Consider the following 23,666-nt stretch of genomic DNA (forward strand, 5'->3'; position numbering starts at 1 on the left):
TGCCTCCGATCTGAACACCATGCTCAGGGGTTCATATGGTGTTCCTCGGTCTTACTATCCCACAAGAGCTGCTTCCTGTGTGTCTCACAAATAATATTATTCTGGATTTTGTAGAGAGACTCCATTAACATTATGGCTGGGATGTTCAAACTTGAAGTGAGGAGTAGCAAAATAAAATTTGCTCGAGTTATATGAAAACAAAGGTGAACATTGTTAAGAGTAAAGCATGATCTAGTCATCCAAAGTTACTGAAATACGTGGTGGCTACAAGGGAATCCTTCAGATGATGGGACTCATTGTCTTTACATACCACAGATCTTTGCAGTGGCAGGAACAATCCACGGTCAAGACCACAGCAGCAGTTCACCAAGCCTACTCCCCACAGGACTGGATGTGGAGTATTTCCACACTTAAAGTCCTAACTGGAACAGAGTCCACTAAAAGTGGGTGGTAAGCTCACAACAAAATAAAGATCTTCCTGGCCAGCCGAGGTGAATAGATCTGCACACTTGTATACTATGCTAGAAAAGCTTCTCAGAGACATTAACAGTCACTAGGCACTCAGGAACCATGCCCAGTTCTAGGCACTTCATGTTTGGCTCATTTAATTCTCCTGGTCCCCATTGTACAAACTGAGGCCCTGGGGGATCTGTCCAAGGAGACTCAGTAGGAAGAGGACAGGATCCCAGGAAGAAGGGATGCAGACTAAACATCTTAACGTATTCACTATTGTCTGATACTATGGAACCTACTTACAAACATGGCAGAAGAATCAGAAGGAAAGAATGGCTCAGGTTTCAATTTCAGTGCTGGATTTGCCCGAGTTCTTTGACATGCAAATCCTCTGTTGAGGTTTATCACCATCATTTAGAAGGACAGAGCTCCAGAGGAAGCTTAGACTTTCACTTGAGTCAGTCCAGATGGCTCCCACACCCAGACTCTTTCCTCCCACCCCCCAGTCAACAAGCTCCAGGGAGTAGCATCTGTCTGGGAGGGTCATCCTCAAGGGTTGGAGATCCAGGATGAAACCAACAGAATCAAGGAGAACACATCTGCCACCTTCCATGATGGAACTCTCCAAGCGGAGGCCTGGTGGGAAAGAAAATCGTTTGCCCCAGATGTGTCTATGAGCAGAACTGTGAAAGCAACATTGTTCAATAAAACCCAAATGGATAATACCGTTGGTAAAATGGAAATCATTTAAAATTACTAAAAAGAGAGAAAACAAGGCTTCCATGGTTAGAGGGTAACCTTGAAAAAGTTTTCCTCCTGAAAGGGTTTTGTTTAGCTAGAGGGAAAAGAGAGAAAAGGAAACATGAAAGCCAATAAAAGAAAAACATGAGCACAGAAGACCATCCTTCATCTTCTATTCAAATGGCCGTCACACAGCTACAGACTACAGAAGGCTTTAATAGCAGTTCAGAGACTAAATACTGGGGATATACTCAGAAGTGAGCGAGGGATCCAAATGCATACCTGATTCTGGAGTCTTGGGAATGACCCTAGAACTACCAGTTAAATGGTTCCTTAGTTTAAAAGTTGAACATAACTCGACATTTTTCGGTAAGAAGTTAACTAAAATGTGGCGCCTGGGTGGCTCAGTTGGTTAAGCATCTGCGTTTAGCTTGGGTTGTGGTCTCAGGGTCCTGGGATCGAGCCACAGATCGGGCTCTCTGCTCAGCGTGAAGTCTGCTTCTCCCTCTCCCTTTGTCTCTTCCCCGCTCCGCTCATGTTCTTTCTCTCTCAAACAAATAAAATCTTTTTTTAAAAAAATAAAGTTAACTAAAATGATCACTTTTGCCAAGTATCTTGTGTGTAGAGTTACTTATTAATTTTAATGGTATTAAGTGAATGATTTTCTTGGCCTAGATTTGGTGAAAGTGGGGGTGGGGGGCAAAGGGGCAGGGTATGGGAAAGGAAACCTGAAAGGGGCTTGGCAGGGAGGAGCAGGGAAAAAAGAGGGAGAACCTTGGGATGAGTGTCCTGCTTAACTCAAATTCTGTTCTTCTCTAAGAAATTTAAAATAGTTGACCCCTGAAAGATAGTGACAGTATGAGATAAATCCATGCATGAAGTGATCTTACTCTTAAGTCATTATCATAAATATTTATTGAATAACTTCGATACATTAACCCTTCCTTCACTGCCTTTAAGAAAGTGAGAAATCCTATTTGGAGACCAGATAGTTAAAAGAGATATGATCTGAATTTTGCACTCAGTGGCTATTAAGAAATACTACATTTAAAAAAATAGCAGCAGCTCCTTTTGTTGTGATAAAAATAAATTTATTTGGGGGAAAAAATACCATCTTTATTTGCTTGACAAGGGCAAATCACCACCATAGTAGAGTTCAACTGTTACAATGAGTGAGCACTGCTACAGTTCACGTCCACATGTCACATGAACAGTCAACACTCAGCACAAGTGACAAGGTCTCCAAATGACTGTTTCCAGTTTATCCCACTGACCATACCAACAGCTGCTTCCTGTCATGCTCACACACACACACACACACACACACACACAAATAGGCCCAGACATGTCCACTACAAGTGGTCTTTTTGTTGATGTAAGTGTGCTCTTTAAAAGGCTTACTAGTTCTCCAGCTTGGAATTTTAACTTAGCATCACAACCAACTTCATTGCTGTGCACACCATGAATTAACAAATGTTTTCAAATCCAATTATCACTTTCAAAGCAAACACTTATTGGATGATCAACACGCATCTTTCAACGCACATTTTCAAGTGCCATTGTTTTTGCCCACTCTGAAATTGATACATTTTTCCATCCCATCACTGTGACGTCATAAAGTAAACTCCAAAGCGGAATGTCATTATCACGGCTCTATTGCACTCATGCCCAGTAGTTGACTGCGGTCTATGCTTCATCATCCAAGTTCATAAAAGGAACTTTGGAACTTCAGTTGTGTTCAACCAGCTCATAGTCCTCTTTCCTGCTCCACCAATAAATAATTCACTATTTTGGGGAGTGCTGGTCCAAGCTGCTCAGGGTCCCTCTGCATTGTCACTTGGTAAAGTTAGGCCTGAAACTTGGTTATCTTTAGCAAAAGGACTTTAGGTGACAGGTATCAAGTGATCCTCACTTCCTTTCCTGTATCAGAAAGGGAGATGAAGAAAGAGAAAACAATGATTTCAAAATCTGCGAGAGGGAAGAAGACTACTTCAGGTTCTAGAGCTGCTGAGTGTCACATGGAAGAGGAAGAAAGGCTAAGAAGGACAATGCACATTATTTTTGGTTTGAGTGGATGCCTTTGGCATATCTGAGGAGCTGTCCCTGTCCTGGGACCCCGCATCTCCTTATATTGACAAAGCCTCACTCAACGGCTGCAACAGATTTTCCCCCTTTACTGCCGTGGAGAAGGGGAAAGATCAATTCTGCATCTGTCCACCCCAGTAGATCTTTCCAAAGAATTACATCACATTAGAACTGGAAGACGTTTCAGAGGTCGTATGTCACAGGCTGGTGGCACTGGAAAGATCAGGAGGTTAAGGAGAGCTCAGGGGACACATTCAGTAACCGGTAGGGTCCAAAACAGAAACCCAGGTCTTCTGAGGATCAGGCTAGAGGCTCTGGCAATAATTTGAAGGTGAATCAGTCTGTGGTGGTCGCCGGACCACTTGATTAAAAGAGTGTGACACCCATCTGTGCTCTGCAGGAGGCAGAGCTGTGATAGCTGGGGCTGTCCATCACAGGCACGAGCTGGGGGTCAAGAAACCAACATTTGTGATGCCCTCCATCCCCAGGTTCCCTCAGTGAGGTGCTTCTCCAATATTTACTCTCCATTTATGGCTTCCCTCAATTAAACCATTCTTAGATTTGTAGCCTTTAAACATACGCAGGGGTGCTGAGTTTTTGATGGAGTCAAAGCCATCACTTATTCTCAGCACAATCCATTCCCTGCCTCAGTCCCATGACCTTCATTTACTCTCATCAGAGCCCATCCAAATCTGCCCAGGATCCAGACCTTGATCTGATGAGTCAAGTCAAACTGCTCTAGCGGAGTTCACCCATGACCGTCTTTAGTAACAGACACTACTGTTATCACTTTTGAGATCCCTTTGCTCAAAACTTTCAACATTTTAGTTCTTCAGTTGACTTCCTTGGTGGATGCCTTCATTCTATTTAATTCTTTCATTCATCATGACCAGCAGACCCTCCCCTGAACCAGCATCTTCTCAACGGCCTCTAGCACAGCTTATAGAGGACAGTCTGCTGATACTGCTACTTCTTCTCAGCCCTCAGACCCAATCTGATCAAGAACTTTTCTCCTCTACCCCTTAAACCTTTTACTCATTCCATCTGGCTGCACAAGAAAACATTTAAAAAATCACCTGTGCCTTTTTGTGATGAACACCAAGGTCCAAAAACCAAACACCAAAGACTGACTGCTTACTTTCCAGAATTCACAATTACTTTCTCTGATGAATATTTTTTCTTTACAGTTAAATACACATGAGAAGGAGCAACTTCGCAAGACTTTTCTTATACAAGGTGCCTCCTGGGCAGCAACTGTCTATTAGGAAAGTTAATTTCCCTTTATCTCAGCTCCTATGGCAATAATTTAATGCTCTGAGAGGAAGAGATGTGATTCTTAAAAACTTCACTTTCCTCAGAAGACCTCATTTCGTATTTATCAGACATTCTTTGGAAATGCTTAATCATATCATTTCAAAATCCCAAGATGCGGTATGAATTGATTAAGAGAAAATACATCTTGTGGTTTTAAGTAGCAATTATGTTCTTCTGTTTGCCTTCAGGAATTTGGTTTAGAGAATTCTCAGAAAACCCCGGTTGGGGTATCTTTAGTTAACAACCCCACCTCTGACTTCACATGAAAACAAACAAGGGTACAATCAAGCAACCTATCTTCATCTGACCTCCATTCTAGCCCCCAAAACACCACGCGGAGGCTTTGCCGTTGAGGTGTAGACCATTTGCTTGAGTGTCCTGCTGACATGAGCAAAGTTGGTCAAGGTAGAGCTACTGATGTGTGCTCCCAGCCAAGGCCTCCTCTCAAGCAGGTTTCCCACTCTGCTCAAGAAAGGTTAGTTGTACCCAATATTGCAGCAAAGGAAAAGGCCTTTGACATTCCCAGAGCTGCACCTCAAAAAATAAGAGTTTGGACCTCTTACGGGGCCACCTCAGAGTTCACCTTCTTGACTTTAGGGACATAACTCATGACTTCCCTTTAGAGTCTCATAATAGCCCCAAGAGATTTCAACCATGTCATGTGGCTTTCTACCCCGTTTTAAAAGAAACAATTCATTTCTGAAGCCAGTTTCAGTGGGAGGAAAGAAAATGAAAGACAAATCATTTTCCACAATGAGCTGATTTCTGAGTGCAGAGTAAACCTTGGAAGAACTCTTTGTTAAGGCCGTGGAGAAGCTCCTCATAGGAGCATGGAGACCTGACTAAACACCATACTAACCTCCTCAAGCAGCAGACGCATGACAAGAAGGCTGAGGACCCTTTCTGGTACTTCTCTTTGCTACTACATTCCTTCAGGAATTCCTGAAGATCCGTTTCAGGAAACCCATTCTGTTGGTATTTCTGTAAAAAGTACACAGTGTTGTTACCTTATTTATAGAGCATGAGAAACTGCTCCCTTTGTCAACACATCAAGCCCACCTTGGCTAAAATAAAACTCTCCCACATTGCTAGCTCAGATCCAAGAACTGATATTAACAGTGATGCATCAATCTGTCAGTCCTAAAAGCCAAGCCAGGGCCACCATGGGAACAGAAACAATCCAAAAGTTCCAGAAAGAAAGCCATGACTGGGCAGGGGAGGGGCAGGTTAGTAAGGGGGATGAAGAAAATAGTCAAAAGTCTAAAATTTTAATGCTAATTATAAGACCAGATAAGATCTCCCTTTTCTCTTACTGCCAGTATAGAGTCTAGAGAGGAGTAAGACCTGTTTCCTCTACTTTTATAGAAGTTGGTCACTCAGTGGAGCAGAAGGCAGCAAGTTCTTCCCAATAGACAAAAAGACCCTGCCTGAGATCCCGCTTGTCCCACGCTTCCTGAGGGCACTGAAGCTTGACCCACTCCCAGGACCATGGCCTCGTCAAAGACAGGAACCCCCAGGGCAAGAGTGTGCAGTGCCCATCTCCATGCCCAACCCTGATCCTGGAGCCAACCACCCATCCCCATGTGAGCACTTGTCTCCCCATCAACAGAGCACTCGGAAGCATTTCCAGTGGACGGTGGTCATTGTCATTGTTGTTGTCTTCTTCTTCTCTTTCTTTTTCTTTTTTTTAAGATTTTACATATTTGTCAGAGAGAGTGAGAACACAAGCAAGGGGAACAGCAGGCAGAGGGAGAGGGAGAAGGAGACTCCTTCCTGAGAAAGGAGCCCAATATGGGCTCGATCCCAGGACCCTGAGATCACGACCTGAGCTGAAGGCAGATGCTTACCAGCAAAGCCACGCAGGTGCCCCTCAATGGATGGTCTTCTTCTGAATTAGTTTGAGTTTAAGAAGAGGACAAAAACCCCAAGGCATTGACATAACACCTCTAGGTGTTCAGATGCGAGTCCCAAAATGGGATTTTCCAAGCATGACCCTCTGCTGTGGAAGGGCCATCCCACGAGGGGGCACAGAGCTTCCTGTGAGCTACAGAGCAACAATGCAGATCGGTCTAAAAGCACGCAGACCACAGGGCGGCTGAGGGAGGCAAGAAGTGAGGCAGCCACAAAAGCCTAAGCCTTTATCATCTCAAGGAAACTTGCACCACGCTGATGGCCATGTCATGCAGCGTCCAGGCGTGCCTGAAGCTGGACAGGCTGTCAAGGTGGCCATCATCCCTTATCGCTGAAGCTTATTATTCTAAGCTTAAGCTCCAAGACAGGCAGGTACAGCTGTCACTGTGGAGACTGACAGCCCAGCTCCCTGACTGACCACACTCAGCCCATTGGGACCCACATCCTTTCTCTTTTCCAGCACACCTCCAAACCAGTCCGCCTCGGTCTGGGTGACAGGGACAATGCCTGAAATGCATATCTGAAACTCACCACCAGCACCTACAAAGTTTCTTTTCTAGAAAAATCTCAAAATCCAAGTAAAAGACTACTATTTTAAATTTAAAAAAAGAAAGAAAGAAAGAAAGTGTAGCATTTTCCTATGTTCCAACCCATACAGAATTTGATGTCGTTTTTTGGCAGGAAATGTGACTGACCTTAATGGTGTCGTAGGAATCTGTAATCAGTGCGATGAACAGGCTGAGGATCATGTATATGAAAAGACTGATGAAGGAGTATAAGTACAGGCGGCTGAACAGCCACACCAAGATGCTCTTCTGCTGGATTTGAGCAAAGGTCGCAAACATGTCATCGCCGTTGACCAGAGAAAACAGACACTCGGCAACTGTGTTCAGATCTTCAAACTGTAGGGGGGAAACCCAAATGAGTTTTTAAGAGGTATGGTCCAAAAAAGCAGGAAAGTATTGAGGCACCTGGATGGCTCAGTGGGTTAAGCCTCTGCCTTCGGCTCAGGTCATGATGTCAGGGTCCTGGGATCAAGTCCCACATCGGGCTCTCTGCTCAGTGGGGAGCCTGCTTCCTCCTCTCTGCCTACTTGTGAACTCTGTCTGTCAAATAAATAAATAAATAATCTTAAAAAAATAAAAGGCAGGAAAGTATCTAGTTAACTTATTTTGTTGTTGTCTCTATTATTAGTACTCATTTTTATTTTTTAATAAAAAAAACAGAGTGCCTGATGCGGGGCTCGATCCCAGAACCCTGATATCATGACCTGAGCCAAAGGCAGAGGCTTAACCCACTGAGCAAGCCAGGCACCCTCATTTTATTTTTTTTAAGATTTTATTTATTTATCTGAGAGAGAGAGCGCGTGAGTAGGGGGAGGAGCACAGGGAGAAGCAGACTCCCCACTGAGCAGGGAGCTCGGTGTGGGGCTCGATCCCTGGACACCGGAATCCTGACCTGAGCCAAAGGCAGATGCTTAATGACTGAGCCACCCAGGCACCCCTTTTCTAGATGCTCTAAAATGAATTTTAGGAGCACCTGAAGGGCTCCCTTGGTTAAGCATCTGCTTTTGTCTCAGGTCATGATCTTGGAGTCCTGGGATAGAGTGCAGCATCGGACTCTCTGCTCAATGGGGAGCCTGCTTCTCCCTCTGCTCCTCCCCCTACTTGTGCTCTCTCTCTCTTGAATAAATAAATAAAACCTTTAAAATTAAATAAAAAGACATCTAGAATATACCATGATACCAAGAAAACATTATTCAAAACTCTCCTCGGGGCACCTAGGCGGCTCATTTGGTTAAGCACCTGACATGATTTTGGCTTAGGTCTTGATCTCAGGGTCCTGACATCAAGCCCCTTGTCAGGCTTCTTGCTCAGCAGGGAGTCAGCTTCTCTCCCTATCCCTCTGCTTCTCCCCTTGCTTATACTGTTTCTAATAAATAAATAAATCTCTTTTTAAACTCTCCTCTGTGCTTATAAAGATAATCTCTTGATATTTTCTTCATTTTTTTTTCCTTTGCACTTTGTGTATATTATTGGTCATATCATCTAACAGTTTGGGATCCTGATTTTTTTTTTTTCCTACTGAACATTTTCTTATGTTACTCACACTTAGAAAGCCTTTTTTTAATATAACAGATCATTTCTTAGATGTCAAAGTTAACTATTTCCCTCTGGCTAGACATCCCGATATATAATAAAGAACATCACAATATAATAAAGAACAATGTAGCACAGTGTTTTTTCCTGTTATTGGGTCTCATCTGCCAAACTGCTTTCTGGAAGAACAGCGGCTGCTGTGTTCTGCAACCAGCAGAGAGGGAAGTGTCTGGGACATAGCACAGGCTCAAGAAAGTTTTGCTACATGGAGGGTTTCACATTCGCCTTTCCAACTGTCGGTCCAAGTAATTTTAGCACATTAAAAACTAAAGATTTCCAAGGGTGGGAAAGTGTCAAAAGATGAGGGATCATGGTTTGTGCCTTCCAGGGGCTCCCCTGCTAACAGCGGACAGACCCTAACTTAGACAGTAGTACCCTGTGTACCGCTAGGGGGCGCTGTGGAAGGAAAGCGACCCTCAGAACCAGGGCCGGAAGGCTGTGTCGTTCACCTGTGAGAGGAGAAAGGTCAGGATTTACTCAGTAAACTCGGGAGAAGTAATGAGCTCAGCCTGGACAGCAGCCGGAGAGGCCTGTCTATGCCATGCTGAAGGGCCCCTGTGGTCTTTTTCACACTTCAAGCAAATACAGGCCATAACCCGAAACCAGAAAAATGCTTCATGTCGCAATGACATGATCTGATCTGTGTTCCTTAAAGGGAACCATGGCACTTGGAAGATCTAGAATGCGCAAAGCCTAGGAGCAGGGAGGCAAGAGACAGAGGCATGCAGGAGCCCCAGGTTGCAAGGAATCTGGGAGAGACTGGGAGGAAGAGGAAGGTAGATGAACATACATCTGCGAAAGGACAGACACACCTAGGGAACTCCGTTTTCCGTGCAGCAAGTCCCAGGTGCCAGGGAGAAATGCTGCTATGAGGAGGTTAGTGGGAGTTCGGGAGTTGAGCTACGCAGTAGGGAACCCCACCGGAACCCCACAGGCAGCCATCCTGGCTCGAAGTGGTTGACAAACTATTGCTACAGCAACTACCAACAAACAGCAGGTGCTTAATAACGGGACATCTCCAGGGCCAGAGGATTAAACATTTGCAGAATGTAAAAGCTCCTAAGGAAGAATAATGACCTCAGAGGCCAAAGACAGTGAAGTTTTCAAACACAAAGGGAACACGTTCGTGTAGAGTTTTGAACCGGATTCTGTTCTGAGCACGAGATGCACATGTCCACAGAGTCCACATGGCTCTGGGGATAGCCCCGTCCCTGACGAATGTCTCCAGGGCGCCTCCACTCAGAGGTGGTGGTGTTATTTCACATGCCACAAGGCAAAACCTCCCACCCCTGACCGGGAAACTGGTCTTTCCCTCTAATTCCCTGTTTCTATCAGTGACTTCTGTCTCCTATCAAAGAAACATTTACTCCAAAATAATTGAGTAATCGAATTGATCAGTCTTCCCTTGTCTTCAATCTTCTAAGGTCTGTCTGCTCCTAGGATGTCTGATTCGCTCCGACACCAGTACTTGGGGTAGACTTGCTTGGATTGTTACAGAAACCTCCAAGCAAGTCTACCCCAACCTCTTCATTCTGCAGTCCAAACTTCAGGAAAATCTAAACTTCACTGAACATAGCCCTCGGGTCATTTCTCTTGCTTAAGAATATACAAAGCTAGGATGCAAAGTGAAAATCCCAACCAAGAAGGCTGGGATCCATCTCCTCTTCACGTGGCCTCTTCCCCTCTCCTCACTGTCAATAGCGTCCTGCTCCTGTTGGCGCCCACACACCAGGCCCACTTCCTTCTCTTTTCCTCGCGGATGTGTTCTCTTCACCTGCTGGGACGCCCTCCTTCCCCTCTTCCTCTCCCCGCCACCGCCCCGTCTGTGTATCCCATTACACCAACACTAAAGGGCTACTTCCAAGTCCACTTCAAGCCAGACCACCCTGGTGGCTCTAGTCCCTTCCCTGGATCAGTAAGAACCACCGAGGAAACCAAACTTGTTTGTCTTCTAATCGGTTTATATGCTTCTCCATACCCCAACTGGATCATGCACACCGCGTCCTAACCTCCCTGTTCCATGACTGAACCCACAGGGTAAAGCCTGTAACCAAGGGAGAGTACACAAATGTAGCCCACACAGAGATTGTGCCGATACCTTCAGGACATCAGCAACGTCTCTGAGAAGCTCTGAAGTTGGTCTCCCCAGAGATCTGGAGGTAACATCCACGGGAGTGACCGCTTAACAATATGCAGATTATCTAACAGTAGGACGGGCAGTTCTCAGAGTAAATATTTTCCATCCCTACCAGCCTTGAGACAATGAAATCAAAGCTGGTTTCTACGAATGTGAATTACAGCTCTGCCGGCACCATTAATAATTCCTTTGGACTCTGGTCAAGTCCTTTCTTTAGTTTCAAGAACCCGTAACAATATGTACTTCGGGTTCCAAAAGGGCAAATGGGCAGTTGGTGAGTACGTATCAAATTCATTCCCCAGTCTCCCGTGCAGTTACGTGTATCAGCCTAGACGTGACACCTGCCACAATGTTAATGTTATTCACAACCAGTGTAACTCCCTCTCCTCTATGCACACGAGACTTATTTAACCCACCAGAAATTTAAAAGAGACGCAATAAAGTTAAGTGATACACAGCTTGCCATTTTGTATAAGAAGTGGTTGTGAACCACACAGTCAGTTTTGGTGGCCAAACTCCACAGCAGGAGTGAACTTTAGTAATACCCAAGGTAAGGAGAAGAAGAGCCTCGTGGGCTTCCAGTCTAGAAATACTACATTTAGAGGGAATTGCATTGGTTCTTACGAAGTTGTAAGCCCCTAAAAAGCAGGTTCTATTATCTCTCTGTTCTTAGTTCATTAAAAAACTTGCTGAGCCTCTACCACATTCTACACACCATGCTGGACATGGGGAATGCAAAAAGCAAGGAGCCACAGTCATTCAGGGAACTCAATCTAGAAGAACCCAATAAGACTTGGTGTACACTTAGTAAATATTAAATGGTTATTTCCATAAAGAGTTCCCCTAGGTTCCATGGGACCAGAGTGAGAACTTGAGCATTTGTTCCACACTTTGTGACTGAGCCACAAAGAACTTTCATTTGAATGAAAACCTAACCTACAGTGCCTTATTATGGAGAATGACATAAAAATTTGCTTTAAGAGCTGGTCCTGAGAACCTCATGCAACATTAGGTTGAAATATTTTAACTAGCTAACTGTTGTTTTGAATAAGAGAGGAGCTTGGTTTACGAAGAGAAGTCTTAAACGCATGAGGATGTCATGTAGATTCTGCCCAACTTCTACCCAGGCCATCAGCAAAGTCCCAATGATTTTTCAACAGCTTGGTCTTGTCGTTTGTAAAACGAGGACAAGGTAAGACTGATTTATTCTTCACAGCGAAAAAGTCCTCTGGAAATGGAAGAGCCACATTAGAATAATGTTCTTCCAACCCTCATCTTGAATTATTAAACACCAACAGACTCTAGTCCTCCGTGCCCAGACATTTTGAAAGGGTGCCGTGCCAAAGCCCATTAGTGCTGGGATCAGTGTTGGCCGGACACTGGTCCCTTCACTCCCTTTCAGCTGAACCACCAAAATCCAATGTCTGACAGGAAAGCAGGAAGCTGAAATATGGGAGGCCTGCTGCCAATCAAACTGCCGTGTGAACCTAGTTTTCCCGATACCTCCTCTTAGAGTGTTTGGTTTAAAGGAAGAGATCGCTTCCATACCCAAGGTTGCTATATTTTAGAAATCCTAGGAAATGCTTGCCAGGGTGCCCTGCTTTTCAAGACCTCAGGTTATTCGAAAGGTCTTCTGATTCAATAGATGCTGACAAAATCTAAAAATTCAGAAAGTTTGGATTAATTTGCAGGGGGAGAGCTGCAGGGGGCCATCAACATTTTAAACTTCAGAGTCCAAGAAGAAGAAGAAGCAAAGTAGAGAAGAAAATCACAGAAGTCCAGAACCAGACTGAAGGTCTTCTGCTTCCACTAAGGCATCTGCTGCATTAATTCAACTGTGCATTGCCCCAGTATATCAGTCTGGCTAGAGATGAAAGATAGATGCCATTGATGGACCTGCCACACAGCCCTTGTCTCTCTGCTCATCTGGGGGAGAAACAGAGGGCTGGCACTGAGTGGGAGCTACAACTCAGGAGGAGCCCTGTACACAACAGCAGCCACTAGCTACATGTGATGACTGAGCACCTGATCGATAGCAGCTAGTCCAGGCTGAGAGCTGCTCTCCGGAGAAGATACACACCAGATTCCCAAGCACCGAGAAACGGGGAGGGGGGGGAACGGAGAGTCTCTCGATATTTTTATATTGAGTGCCTGATAAAGTAACACACTAATATTTTGGATATATTGAATTAAATAAATACATAACTTCAGTCACTTCATCGGTTTCTTTTCTTAATGTGGCTCCTAGAATATGTGAAAGGACAGCTGTGGCTCTCCTCTGGAGCTCTCGTATTTTTACTGCAGTGCTGTCCAGAGCACCCCAGTCTCGCCTGAATTCTGGAAAGGACAGAGCCAACGTATGAAAACACACTCAGACCCGCAAAGCGAATAACATCGTTTTCTTCAAGGTCGACACACTAAAGGAAATAGGACTGATTACACAGCTCTCCTCTCAGATGAAATGAAATGCTCTTTTGTAAGGATCTGTTTTAGACAATACCAAGAAAACCCCTGCAGGGTATTGATCAAAGCACGTGTATCGGGGTCGGACAAACCTGGGTGTAAATCCTATCTCTGCCGTTTAGTAGCTGTATAACCTCGGGTAAACTAACATATTAAGAACCCTATTTTCAGTAAAAGAAATATAATATCTCCCCACAGGGCTGCTGGGAGGGTTGACATAGCAAAAGGTAGAGAACTTGGGCACTATCTCTATTCGCATATAATGCTCGAGAATGGTAGCTTTCTTGGCAAAATGCGAGCAACATTATCTAATCACCTTCCAGAATAATGGTAGGGTAAGGGAGATGGAGGGCAAAGGAGACAGAAGCACTCAACCTGAGGCCTTGGAGCCAGTGAATTGGAGATGCAAGTCTCATGCTGTGTTCATTCCACGTAGTGCAACACTGCCCTCTAGTGACAAAAATGTGGACAAGCATTCAGAGCAGGAGGCTGGCAAGGAAGAAAAATGTAAATTTTCCTAGGCACTAAGACAGTAAGTTCTCCAGATCAGAGAGATGATATCAAAGCATAATTTTTACTCATGAGTTACCTTTAAAGCAGTGGCATGGAAATGGAAGAGCAACAAGATTACCAAGATTTACTATTAACCCAGGGCTTGTCACTGTTAATTATACAGTTGCTCAAATAGTAAAACAGTCATTCTCTTTGGACATGTTAAATGTAACACTTCCAGAGGAGAAAACCTGCCTGTGTGTCAAGGTACAGGATTTATTTTAGTATGAGAACACAGAAAGCTGGAACCTTGTGGACTACTCACTTTCTGAGTAGTTTGCAAACGAGATTTGATATTGTGTTTTGTTTAGTGCAACCATCTAGCTCCAGAATTAAGGGTGAGCTGTTCTATAAGCTTCAACACCACCCTTTGTGTGTTTACTTCTTTTATCCTTACAGAGAACCTAAGGCAAGCCCAGTCCCTGGGCTGCAGAGATTAAAGAAGAGCCATGCTTAGCACAGTACCCAACATACAGGCATCTGGTAACCGTGGTTACCAGTTATCATTGCTCATCCTGTTGTTTCTGTTGCTCCAGCTGCCTGAGGCCCATGGAAGAAAACGATAAGATGTAGTAATTCCTTTTACTTTTTTTTTTGTTTGAAAGCAAGGCCTACTGAATTTCATTTCCCGAGGCATCTATCAATCAAATTTATCATTTTAAAACTAGAACATTGGGGCGCCTGGGTGGCTCAGTGGGTTAAAGCCTCTGCCTTCAGCTCAGGTCATGATCCCAGGGTCCTGGAATCGAGTCCCGCATCGGGCTCTCTGCTCTACAGAGAGCCTGCTTCCTCTTCTCTCTCTGCCTGTCTTCCTGCCTACTTGTGATCTCTGTCAAATAAATAAATAAAATCTTTACAAAAAAAAACTAGAACATCTGAATGTAACTTTGATGTCCCTGAGACGCAAAGCCCAAGGATAGTCTAGAATTCAGATACTGATCTTTCATAAGGCACATAGATGACTCTGTAATCAAAACCACCTGCAAAGACGTGTGATATCATTGTAATCCTAGAACTAAGATGGTCCTTTTGGGCAGTCTTTGTCTACCTTCATTCTCTCAATTAATGTGGATGAGAACCCTAATACTTTAGGTGAGAAGACTACCATAATAATTTTCCTTATTTAATTTTCATTTTCAATACAGCGATCTCTTGTCCAAACATTTCTCAGCTGATGATCGGTTGGGTTACTATGTGCCCCCTGAAGCCGGTCCCTGACAACTAGGAAATGTATCCTCTCGTTACAGCTCTACAGTTCTTGTTTTGATATCCCAAAGTCACTGCAGTGTCCTGAAAAGGCAAAGAAAACCAATGCGAACATATGTCTTACTGACTTCGAGGGTACCTGCTGGCGCCAAGTGGGAAGCAGGGCAGCATGGGGAGCCCTCCTGGAAGGGCTCTGAGTGCCTAACGTGCAGCAGGAAGAATCGGGGCTACATACCTTGTCGTGATACGGTCCTAAGACAATCCAGCCACAGAACGTGTAACCCAGGTAGATCATACCAGCGCAAGCGCAGAAGCGAAGAACTTTGGGCAGCGAGGCTTGCATCGTTAAAATGAGCACCTGAAAGAAAAATCAACAGAATGAGGGGAATTCAACAGTGGCTTACCAGGACCCAGTGAAGAAATGAGTCTCAGTCCCCGTGCCCTACCCAAGGCCACCTGCTTACGTTATATGCTTGGAAGTACCCCAGGTATCTGATGACGCCAACCCAGACAAAAAGCGTAGACGTCCCGAGCAAAATGCTGCACAGATCGTAATTTGTGAGGTTCTAAGGCATGAAGAAAAAATAGATGTGAGCAAGACATTCCACTCCACTCAGCTTGTTAATCTCACTTTAATTCGAAAAGAATGGTCTTGGAAGAGAATGGACCGCCTGCTTCTCTCAGGTGACACCAAGCACTGCACACTGAAGGAGAAAATAGCTCAGTTCCAAATGTGTCTCTCATTGCCTCTCTGTATTTGAATTGGTTGAATTGAGTTTCTGTTCAAACAATATCCTGAAAGAGAAATTGCCTTGACTACTGACCCAGGCATTAAAGAATATAAGGTGATAGTGCTTGGTAAATACCAAACAGTACCACTCGACTATTTTTGAAGGAAAGCTCCAACACGATTTGCTAAGCCAGTGCCTGCTCTTGAGGACTTCTAGGTCTCCCTGAGGAGACAAACACACAAAAGCACAGCTCTAACTTAATATAGTAAGGGCAATGAGAGCCACAACGCCTGGCTTGTCACAGTCGCTTTCCATGGTGTGACTCCAGAATGGAGCTGGGCCTGGAGGACAGGCTGGGGGAGGGGGAGGGACTGTAGGTCAACGGATAAAGGCTGAACAGAGACCCAAGGCCAAGGGTGGGCAGGATGTCCTGGTGAGGAAGACTGATGGGTTCAGGAGAGCTAGGACAAGGAGGGAAGCAGAGCAAGAGAATTAGGACCCCAGAGGCCACGCTGAAGGGAGGCCACTGCATCTCAGTGGGGGCCCTGTGAGGCAGTGGGTTTCCATACTTTGAGAAAAATGAGTCTGACAGTGGTGTGGATGGGTCTGAGGCATAGAAGGTGGAAGGCAGGAAAGCCAGTGCGGGGACTGTTGTAGCATCCAGGCCAGAAAGGAAGATAATCTGAAGGGAGCCAGAGTCGTCAGAGTGGAGAGGAGGGAGGCACGGTAGGTGGTCATGAGGTAAAGGAGGTGAGACCTGCCGGCTGGCAGCATACAGGGGGAAAGAGCTGAATGGAGGAGGCAAGATGGAGTCATGAGATCAAATCAACTAACAACCACAAGAGAACATCAGGTGCTTGGTGGTCACTCAACACTCCTACCCTCACTCCCCTCCCAGAGCACCCATCTGTCCTGGAGGGTCACTACTGGCTCCTGACATGTTTGGTTTGTGGGCCAGCTGCTTCTTCTGCAACTTGAAAAAAAAAAAAAAAATGAAGCCCACCCAAACTGTCAAGCTTCTCAAACTTCAGTTCCTATTCTGAAGGTGCTGCTGAGTCTCTGGGGAAGACTAGTAGGAATGTTACCTTCCACAGAACAATGGCTTTCATATGTTCCCTTGATGAGGAATGAAGTCAGAGGAAGCTTCAGTTACATGGATGTGAGAAGAGAAAATACGAGACTCAGGGTCTCCATAAGGATTTTATATCTCAAAGCGCCTGGGGTCACCCAGGAGGATGAAAAGAATTGAAGATTAAAATGCGTTGCCCCTCACCTTTGCTTTAATTTCCATTTTTAATATGGATCCAATTATTGTCATTAGGTCGCTGATAATCACCAGAATATACCATCCATTGATGAACTCCCACTGGTCGGCGGCACACACACGTCGCTTATACTTCTCCAGGAAGAAATCTAGAAATCTCTGTGGCGAACATTTTAAAAAGCATTTCTTATAAACCACACTGCCCTCTGGAAGGAGAAGACAGGTGCAAAACAGTGCTCTTGCTTGTAAAGTGATGTGGCGTTACCTTTCCCAACTGGATGGAGCCACTTCAAGGGTGGTGGTTATGGCCCCCACTTTCTCCTATAACCTACCAAAGCTATAAGTCAGCATTTCAGTACCTGCTAAGTTAACTCACACATCAAAGGGTTATGCTCTAATGCCAAGAGACTCCTGTCATAATACATAACACTCAGGACATTCCCAATATTTTACCTGTTACCATCTCATTCATTCTGACAACCCCATGAATCAGGCCTATCTCCAGAAGAGGGAACAGAGGCACAGAAAGGCTAGGCCATGGTCTGGACCCAGCAGCCTGGCTCCAGAATGTGTGTACATGATGGTGGGAGTCAGGATGACTCTCAATGATATGGCCCCTAACTCTGGCAGACCCAGGACCCTGACCTTGGATTCAGAATGTCAAGAGACTTGGGGGACAGGCAGGAGAAGTGGATATTTACAATATAAGTCAACAAAGGTCAAGAATAAGAAAACTAGAATGTAGACTATTTTCTTGCTCCAAATGGTATCCAGAACAGATGAGTTCCTTTTTCCCCTGACCCCAGGCTGCATTTAATTATGTGCCACAAACCAGAATAAGATTTGTGGGAAGCTGAAGTATACATTTTAGAGAACTTGGAGGGTAAAAAAGTAAAATGAAACTCAGGAGAGAATTTTTAAACTATTTATAAAAATAGAATAAAGTATTTTATGCTTCATTATAACCCATTTGCCATGCCTCCCTGTCAAAATGAACTCTGATTTAAAGACAAAAGATGAAACCCACACATGCTATTACTGTTTTTTAAGATCGCTCCTGAATTTAAAAGGGTCTCTCATTTATTCTGGAAACATTCAAAAGCTTGAGAGTTCACCACTGTGCACTTGTGCCTAGTAGCTCAGTTTTAAGCAGGATAATTATCTGATCCCACCAGACATGTCAGGAGCCCTTAACTCACCCTCCAGACCTCAGGTTGATTAATGCCTTGGGGGGCGGGGGGCGGGCAGCGATCATTCAAAGGAATCCAATCTAGTTGAGAGCTCCAGAAAGGGCAGGATGACCCAACATCAAGGGTCCACTGTCTGGACAAACAGGGCGGAGGCCAAGAAGGGAGAGAGAACACTTGAACACACACTTACCTTGCGTAACCTGAGAGCTAGAACAATGGATCTTGTGCACAGAATAAGAGACGCCAAGCAAATCACAATGACAAATGCATCAAACACCAGGACATACTGAGTATTTTTCTGAACTGAGGAACAAAAACAGAATTCAAATGTCAAATTCATGTTACTTGGTAATAATTTCCAAACAGAATGGCAGTCTGAAGAGAAGTTCAAATGATAAATGCTTGAACATCAGAAACAAATCACACTGCATTCATTCAGAAGTCTTTACATAAGGTAAAACATTCCCTGATGTTAAGAACTGTACATTTAAAAACATATAAACTCTCTGCTACATGTACTAAAAATATTTCCAATGGGCTAGAACTCAACAGAGGGTGGTCCATTTGGGCTCTACTCAAAAGAGGCAAAAGGGACATACTCTTGAGTTCTTTTTCATAAAAGCAAAAACACCAAGTTCTCCATCTATGAGGGAACAATTTTTTTTTAAGATTTTATTTATTTATTTGACAGAGATCACAAGTAGGCGGGGGAGGGGCGGTGATGCAGGGGAAGCAGGCTCCCTACCCAGCAGAGAGCCTGATGCAGGGCTCAATCCCAGGACCCTGGGATCATGACCTGAGCCAAAGGCAGAGGCTTTAACCCACTGAGCCACCCAGGCGCCCGTGAGGGACCAATTTAAAACACCACTCCTCAGAATCTTGTTTCTGCTTCTCAACCTTACTTTGTACCTGACTAGTAAATAATGCCAATCCAATGAGCTGCTTCTGCACATGGGGCAAAGAGCCCCTTGGAACGGAAGTAACAACAACACATTTTTGTGGTGGAATTCACTGTAGCACAGGGTAGTCTACTGCGGGAATATGCACCTGGAACCCCAGCTCCTCTGAGACCTGATGGCCGCATTCCCAACGCCTCTTCCCCTGCCCATTCCTGCAGCTTCGGCACCTGTCCCTCCTCTCTCCCCACCTTCTCGACCTTGAGCCCACACTGTTGTTCCTCTGTCCCCACTCCTATCAGGTTTCCTTCCTCTCTTGCCTCAGGGACTTTGCAAGGGCTGATCCCTCTGCCTGGAGCAGGGCCCTTCCCACCCCTCAAGTTAAATTCTTCTTTTTCAGCTTTGGGTTTGAGATGAAATATTTTCCTCCTCAGAAGAGAATTCTCTAGATTCCCATCCGTATCAGCCCCCTCTTATACTCTTTCAGAGCACTGTGCACAAGTACACACACTTTCCAAGACAGCACATCAAGGGGCCCAGAGACAGGGCAAAACAGCAAAGACAGTCTCGGGAGCCTAATGAGCTGGGTCTGAATCTCAGGTCTGCACTCAGAAGCTGTGGAGCGTTGGGGAAGTTGCGTCAGATGTCTCGTCCAAAAAAAAAAAAAAAAAAAAAGTAGGAAAACAAAAACCCCTCCACCACAGGGCAGTTGTTAGGATGAAACAAGTTCATAGATTAAAGCCCCTGGAAGAGCCCCAGGGAAAGAACAGCATTTCCAGTGCTTCCTACTGGATATCACTGGTCGGTCTATCTTCCCCACCAAATGACTGACTCTAGCTAGGGAGCAGGGACCACATACATTTGCTCAACACGACGGTGTCTGTGCTTTCCCGATGCTTCAGGATGCTTACAGAGGCTTCCAAAGCCTCCAGAACATGAGAAAACTATTGCATAACCCAAGTTAGAACCCATGTAGGTCTGAGCTCGTTACATGCAGAGGGAGAGAAGGCACAGAGCTGTGAGAGACAAGGTCTCCAGAGGGACCTAAGCAGTAAGAGAAAAGGACCATCCAAGAATGACTCCCGATTTTCTGTCTTGAGTAAACTGAGCTCAGTCTGGACGTTCACGACAAGAGAGGACAAATTGGTGGCAGTTAAAGCCATGGGTGCAGACACAGCCACTGAGACCACAGAGGGGAACAGGGACTAGGAAGGACGGGAGGAGGGGCCGCAAGGTGGGGAACTGTGGGAGGAGCTGAGCTTAGGAAGTAGACTGAGAAGGGCCAAGGGAGAAGAGAATAGCACTGAAGACAGGCGACCTACAGTGGGGCACTCCGGGGGGGCGGGGGGATTAGAAAGCAGAGCCCTCTACAAAAAAGGCCTTTAACAAAAAGACCAAGTATCCATGGATTTAATAATTCAAGGGCATGAGCAACAGTGGCCAGTCAGTCTGAGGGCAAAACAGCTCATCCTGTGGGTTATGAGCAGAACCAGCTAGGAAATGTAGTTCACTGAGCGAATTACTGAGCCTTGCGAAGTTTTAGATGCCTCCCCTACAAAACAGAGCCTACTGTACCTTCTTCATGGGCTGTCAGGACACTAGGTGAAATAATCCGCGTCAAGTGCTCGTTAGAACAGCACCTAGCACCTAGCACTTACATTTACTTATGGCCGTTTTGTAACTATGAAGTTTTAGTTCTCTTGAGATATCATCTGATGGGTAGGTAACGACATAACATAACCAGAACCCAAGACTTTCTTTCCTTCTTTCCTTCCAATCCGTCTATCTATCTATGTCTGTCTGTCTGTCTGCCTGCCTGGGATGGGACAGAGGGAATAGGTACAGTGCTTGGGAAGATGGGCCTGAAAACCTGATGAAACACAAGGACAGCATCTAGTACTTTCCTTGCTGGCGCATAACCAGAACAAAATCTCTATGATTACTTGTGTTGGGTCTTATTTACAAATGGAGGCCCCATCTAGAAGGATAAACCACCCACCCTAACAGACAAACCAATCTCATATTCAGGCTTTGTTCTTCTTCTTCTTGTTGTCATATTAGCTTCAGACACCTTTTTTTTTTTTCTTTAATTCCAGTTGGTTAGCATACTGTGTAATATTTGTTTCAGGTGTATGACATAGTTATATGTCAACACCCACCTAGGTGGCACAGTTGGTTAAATGTCTGATCTCAGTTTGTCCAAATCTTGGTTTCAACTCAGGTCATGAACTCAGGGTCACGAGATCGAGCCGTGTTGGGCTCCACACTCAGCACGGAGTCTGCTTAGGATGCTCTCCTTCTTCCTCTGCCCCTCCCCCCCCCCCCGCTCTCTCTCTCAAATAATCTTAAAAAATCTTAAAAAATAAAAAATTTTGAAAAAAGAGCCCATTTCCTGGTTTATCTGTCTCTCTCTCATATTCTGTTTTAATTTTTATCTACTGAAAAGACTAGTTGGTGTGCTAAAAAAACGGATTTTATGAACGTTGCAATTGTTTTCTTACTCCATTGAATCTATATTCCTGCCACAGGAACATTTCTTAAATTTTGGTTATAAAACACTAATCCAGAGAGATGCCCCTGCCAGCCTGGTTAGGGAAGTCGTACACACCGCCCCTCTTCCTGGAGGTCCTGAAGAGTCCTGTGCTAACTGCCACTTTCCACCTGAGGGCCTCTAACCCAGGGCTTCCCCTGCTTGCTAACTGCTCTTTCCCTGTGACACTTGGGAAATCACCCCTTAGTGGGGGATCTTGCTCACCAGTCCCTACCGTCTTCAGCCCCTCATACTCTCCTTCCTATGTTTATAAAATCCAGTTAAAGTGAAGATGAGTGGCACGCTTGGGGATGGGTATTAGAAGTCATAAAAGGCAACGTGAGGTTTGTGTGTGAAGATGGACGATCCCTCATCATTCTTCCTGAGATAACACAGGTAATGACAAGAGGAAAAGATAAACTTCAGGGTACGAATATAGACTTGAAGGAGCCTCAGAACTTTCTGGAAATAGCACATAGATCCCACCAGATGTCACCCTTGCCTTTCTCCCACTTTCAATCCATCCACCAGACAGCTTCCATAGATGGGGGGGGGGGGGGAAATCCACTTCCTAAGCTGGTTTCCAAACTTCAGCTTTTAAGGTTTTCACGTCACATCATGTAAAATTCATATTCTCTTAGTAACAGAATCTGGTTACTTAGGACACAGGTCTGGGAGAAAGATGAATGTTCATGTTTCTACTCAGTGGGCTGTGAGGTTTGTGTTTCTCCTCACTGGCCACAGAAGGGAGCCAGAGCTCTTCTCTTCTGAGAACAGGCACCAAAAACTCCCCAACATCTTAGCAGCCCTGTGGGGGTAAAGGAAACCAGGTTCTGGCAACACATTTGACCCACTAATTCCTTCGATCAGAATGACTATTCCAAACCACATTTCATGTGCGACAACGGTTAGCTTTTCTCACATTAAATAGCTGAATCTCCACTTGGACTTGCCAAATATGCATGTGATCTATGTGTTTCTTGGGCGGGGGCGGGGGGTATCTCTGCTGGGAAATAGGAACCACTTTCAAACAGAAAGAAACTAAAACTGTCTATGCTGATCAGAGCCTTGAGTCAGTTAATGGAAATACTAAAACCAAACCTTCAGAATCACTGGGATATATTATATAACCAAACAGCCCTGGACCACACACAAATCTAGATTAAAATAAATCTAAAACAGTTTAAAAAAACCACAGGTATTTTACATTTTCTTTGGTTCTAATAATCTGATCAAAGGCAAATTCACTTCAACAAAACTGGTAAATTAAAAAATACTGACAAGGGACACCTGGGTGGCTCAGCCCACTAAAGTCTGCCTTTGGCTCGGGTCATGACTGCAGGGTCCTGGATAGAGTCCCACATCAGGCTCCTTGCTCAGCGGGGAGTCTGCTTCTCCCTCTGCCTGCTGCTCTCCCTGCTTGTGCTTACTCTATCTCTGATTCAAAAAAAAAAAAAAAAAAAAATTTTATTATTATTTTTTAATGGAAAAGATACTGACAATCTGGGGCACCTGAGTGGCTCAGTCACTTGATTTCTGCTTGTCTTGATTTCCGCTCAGGTCAGGATCTCAGGGTTGAGGGCATGAGCCCTGCTCTGTGATCAGCGGGGAGTCTGCCTGAGACTCTCTCTCTCCCTCCCACCCACTCACTCATGCTTTCTCCCTCTCTCTTTCAAATAATAAGTAAATCTTAAAAAAAAAAAAAAATTTGACTTCTGAAATTAGTAATACATTATGTATTACTACTGACGATCCACTATGAACACCATCAGGACCACCTCATTAAGAAGTCCCACATAACCCATTTTAACCTGTGGATGAAGAGGGGTCTTCTGAGCAACAACTGAGTAAACCACTCAGTGTTTGTAGAGGCTGCTCTCTGACCTCCGAGGTTTTGATCTCGGTCCATTGTCAAATGCTTGGCTCAAAGCATACCTTCTCCAAAAACCACTGCTGGTTTTTCTTCCTCGCCCTGCCCCAAAGTTAACCGTTGCTTCTTCATCCTCAACCCTTTTTACCTCCACCACTTAGATT

General features: G+C 44.8%; 1 protein-coding gene across 1 annotated transcript in view; it reads right to left on the reverse strand.

The window, feature by feature from the left end:
• Positions 1-2,263: 2,263 nt before the first annotated feature.
• Positions 2,264-23,666, reverse strand: part of MCOLN2 (mucolipin TRP cation channel 2) — a 54,245-nt gene continuing 32,842 nt past the window's right edge. Inside the window, exons 8-14 of the mRNA XM_059135703.1 lie at positions 18,397-18,509; positions 17,026-17,175; positions 15,486-15,587; positions 15,257-15,379; positions 7,200-7,406; positions 5,453-5,574; positions 2,264-3,114 (exon numbers count right to left, since the gene is read on the reverse strand). Of these exons, the coding sequence (XP_058991686.1) occupies positions 3,078-3,114; positions 5,453-5,574; positions 7,200-7,406; positions 15,257-15,379; positions 15,486-15,587; positions 17,026-17,175; positions 18,397-18,509 (854 nt within the window). The 3' untranslated portion in view covers positions 2,264-3,077. The remainder of the gene's footprint in view (positions 3,115-5,452; positions 5,575-7,199; positions 7,407-15,256; positions 15,380-15,485; positions 15,588-17,025; positions 17,176-18,396; positions 18,510-23,666) is intronic.

The sequence above is a fragment of the Mustela lutreola genome, chromosome 10 (assembly GCF_030435805.1).
Source record: "Mustela lutreola isolate mMusLut2 chromosome 10, mMusLut2.pri, whole genome shotgun sequence".
Lineage (NCBI taxonomy): Eukaryota > Metazoa > Chordata > Mammalia > Carnivora > Mustelidae > Mustela > Mustela lutreola.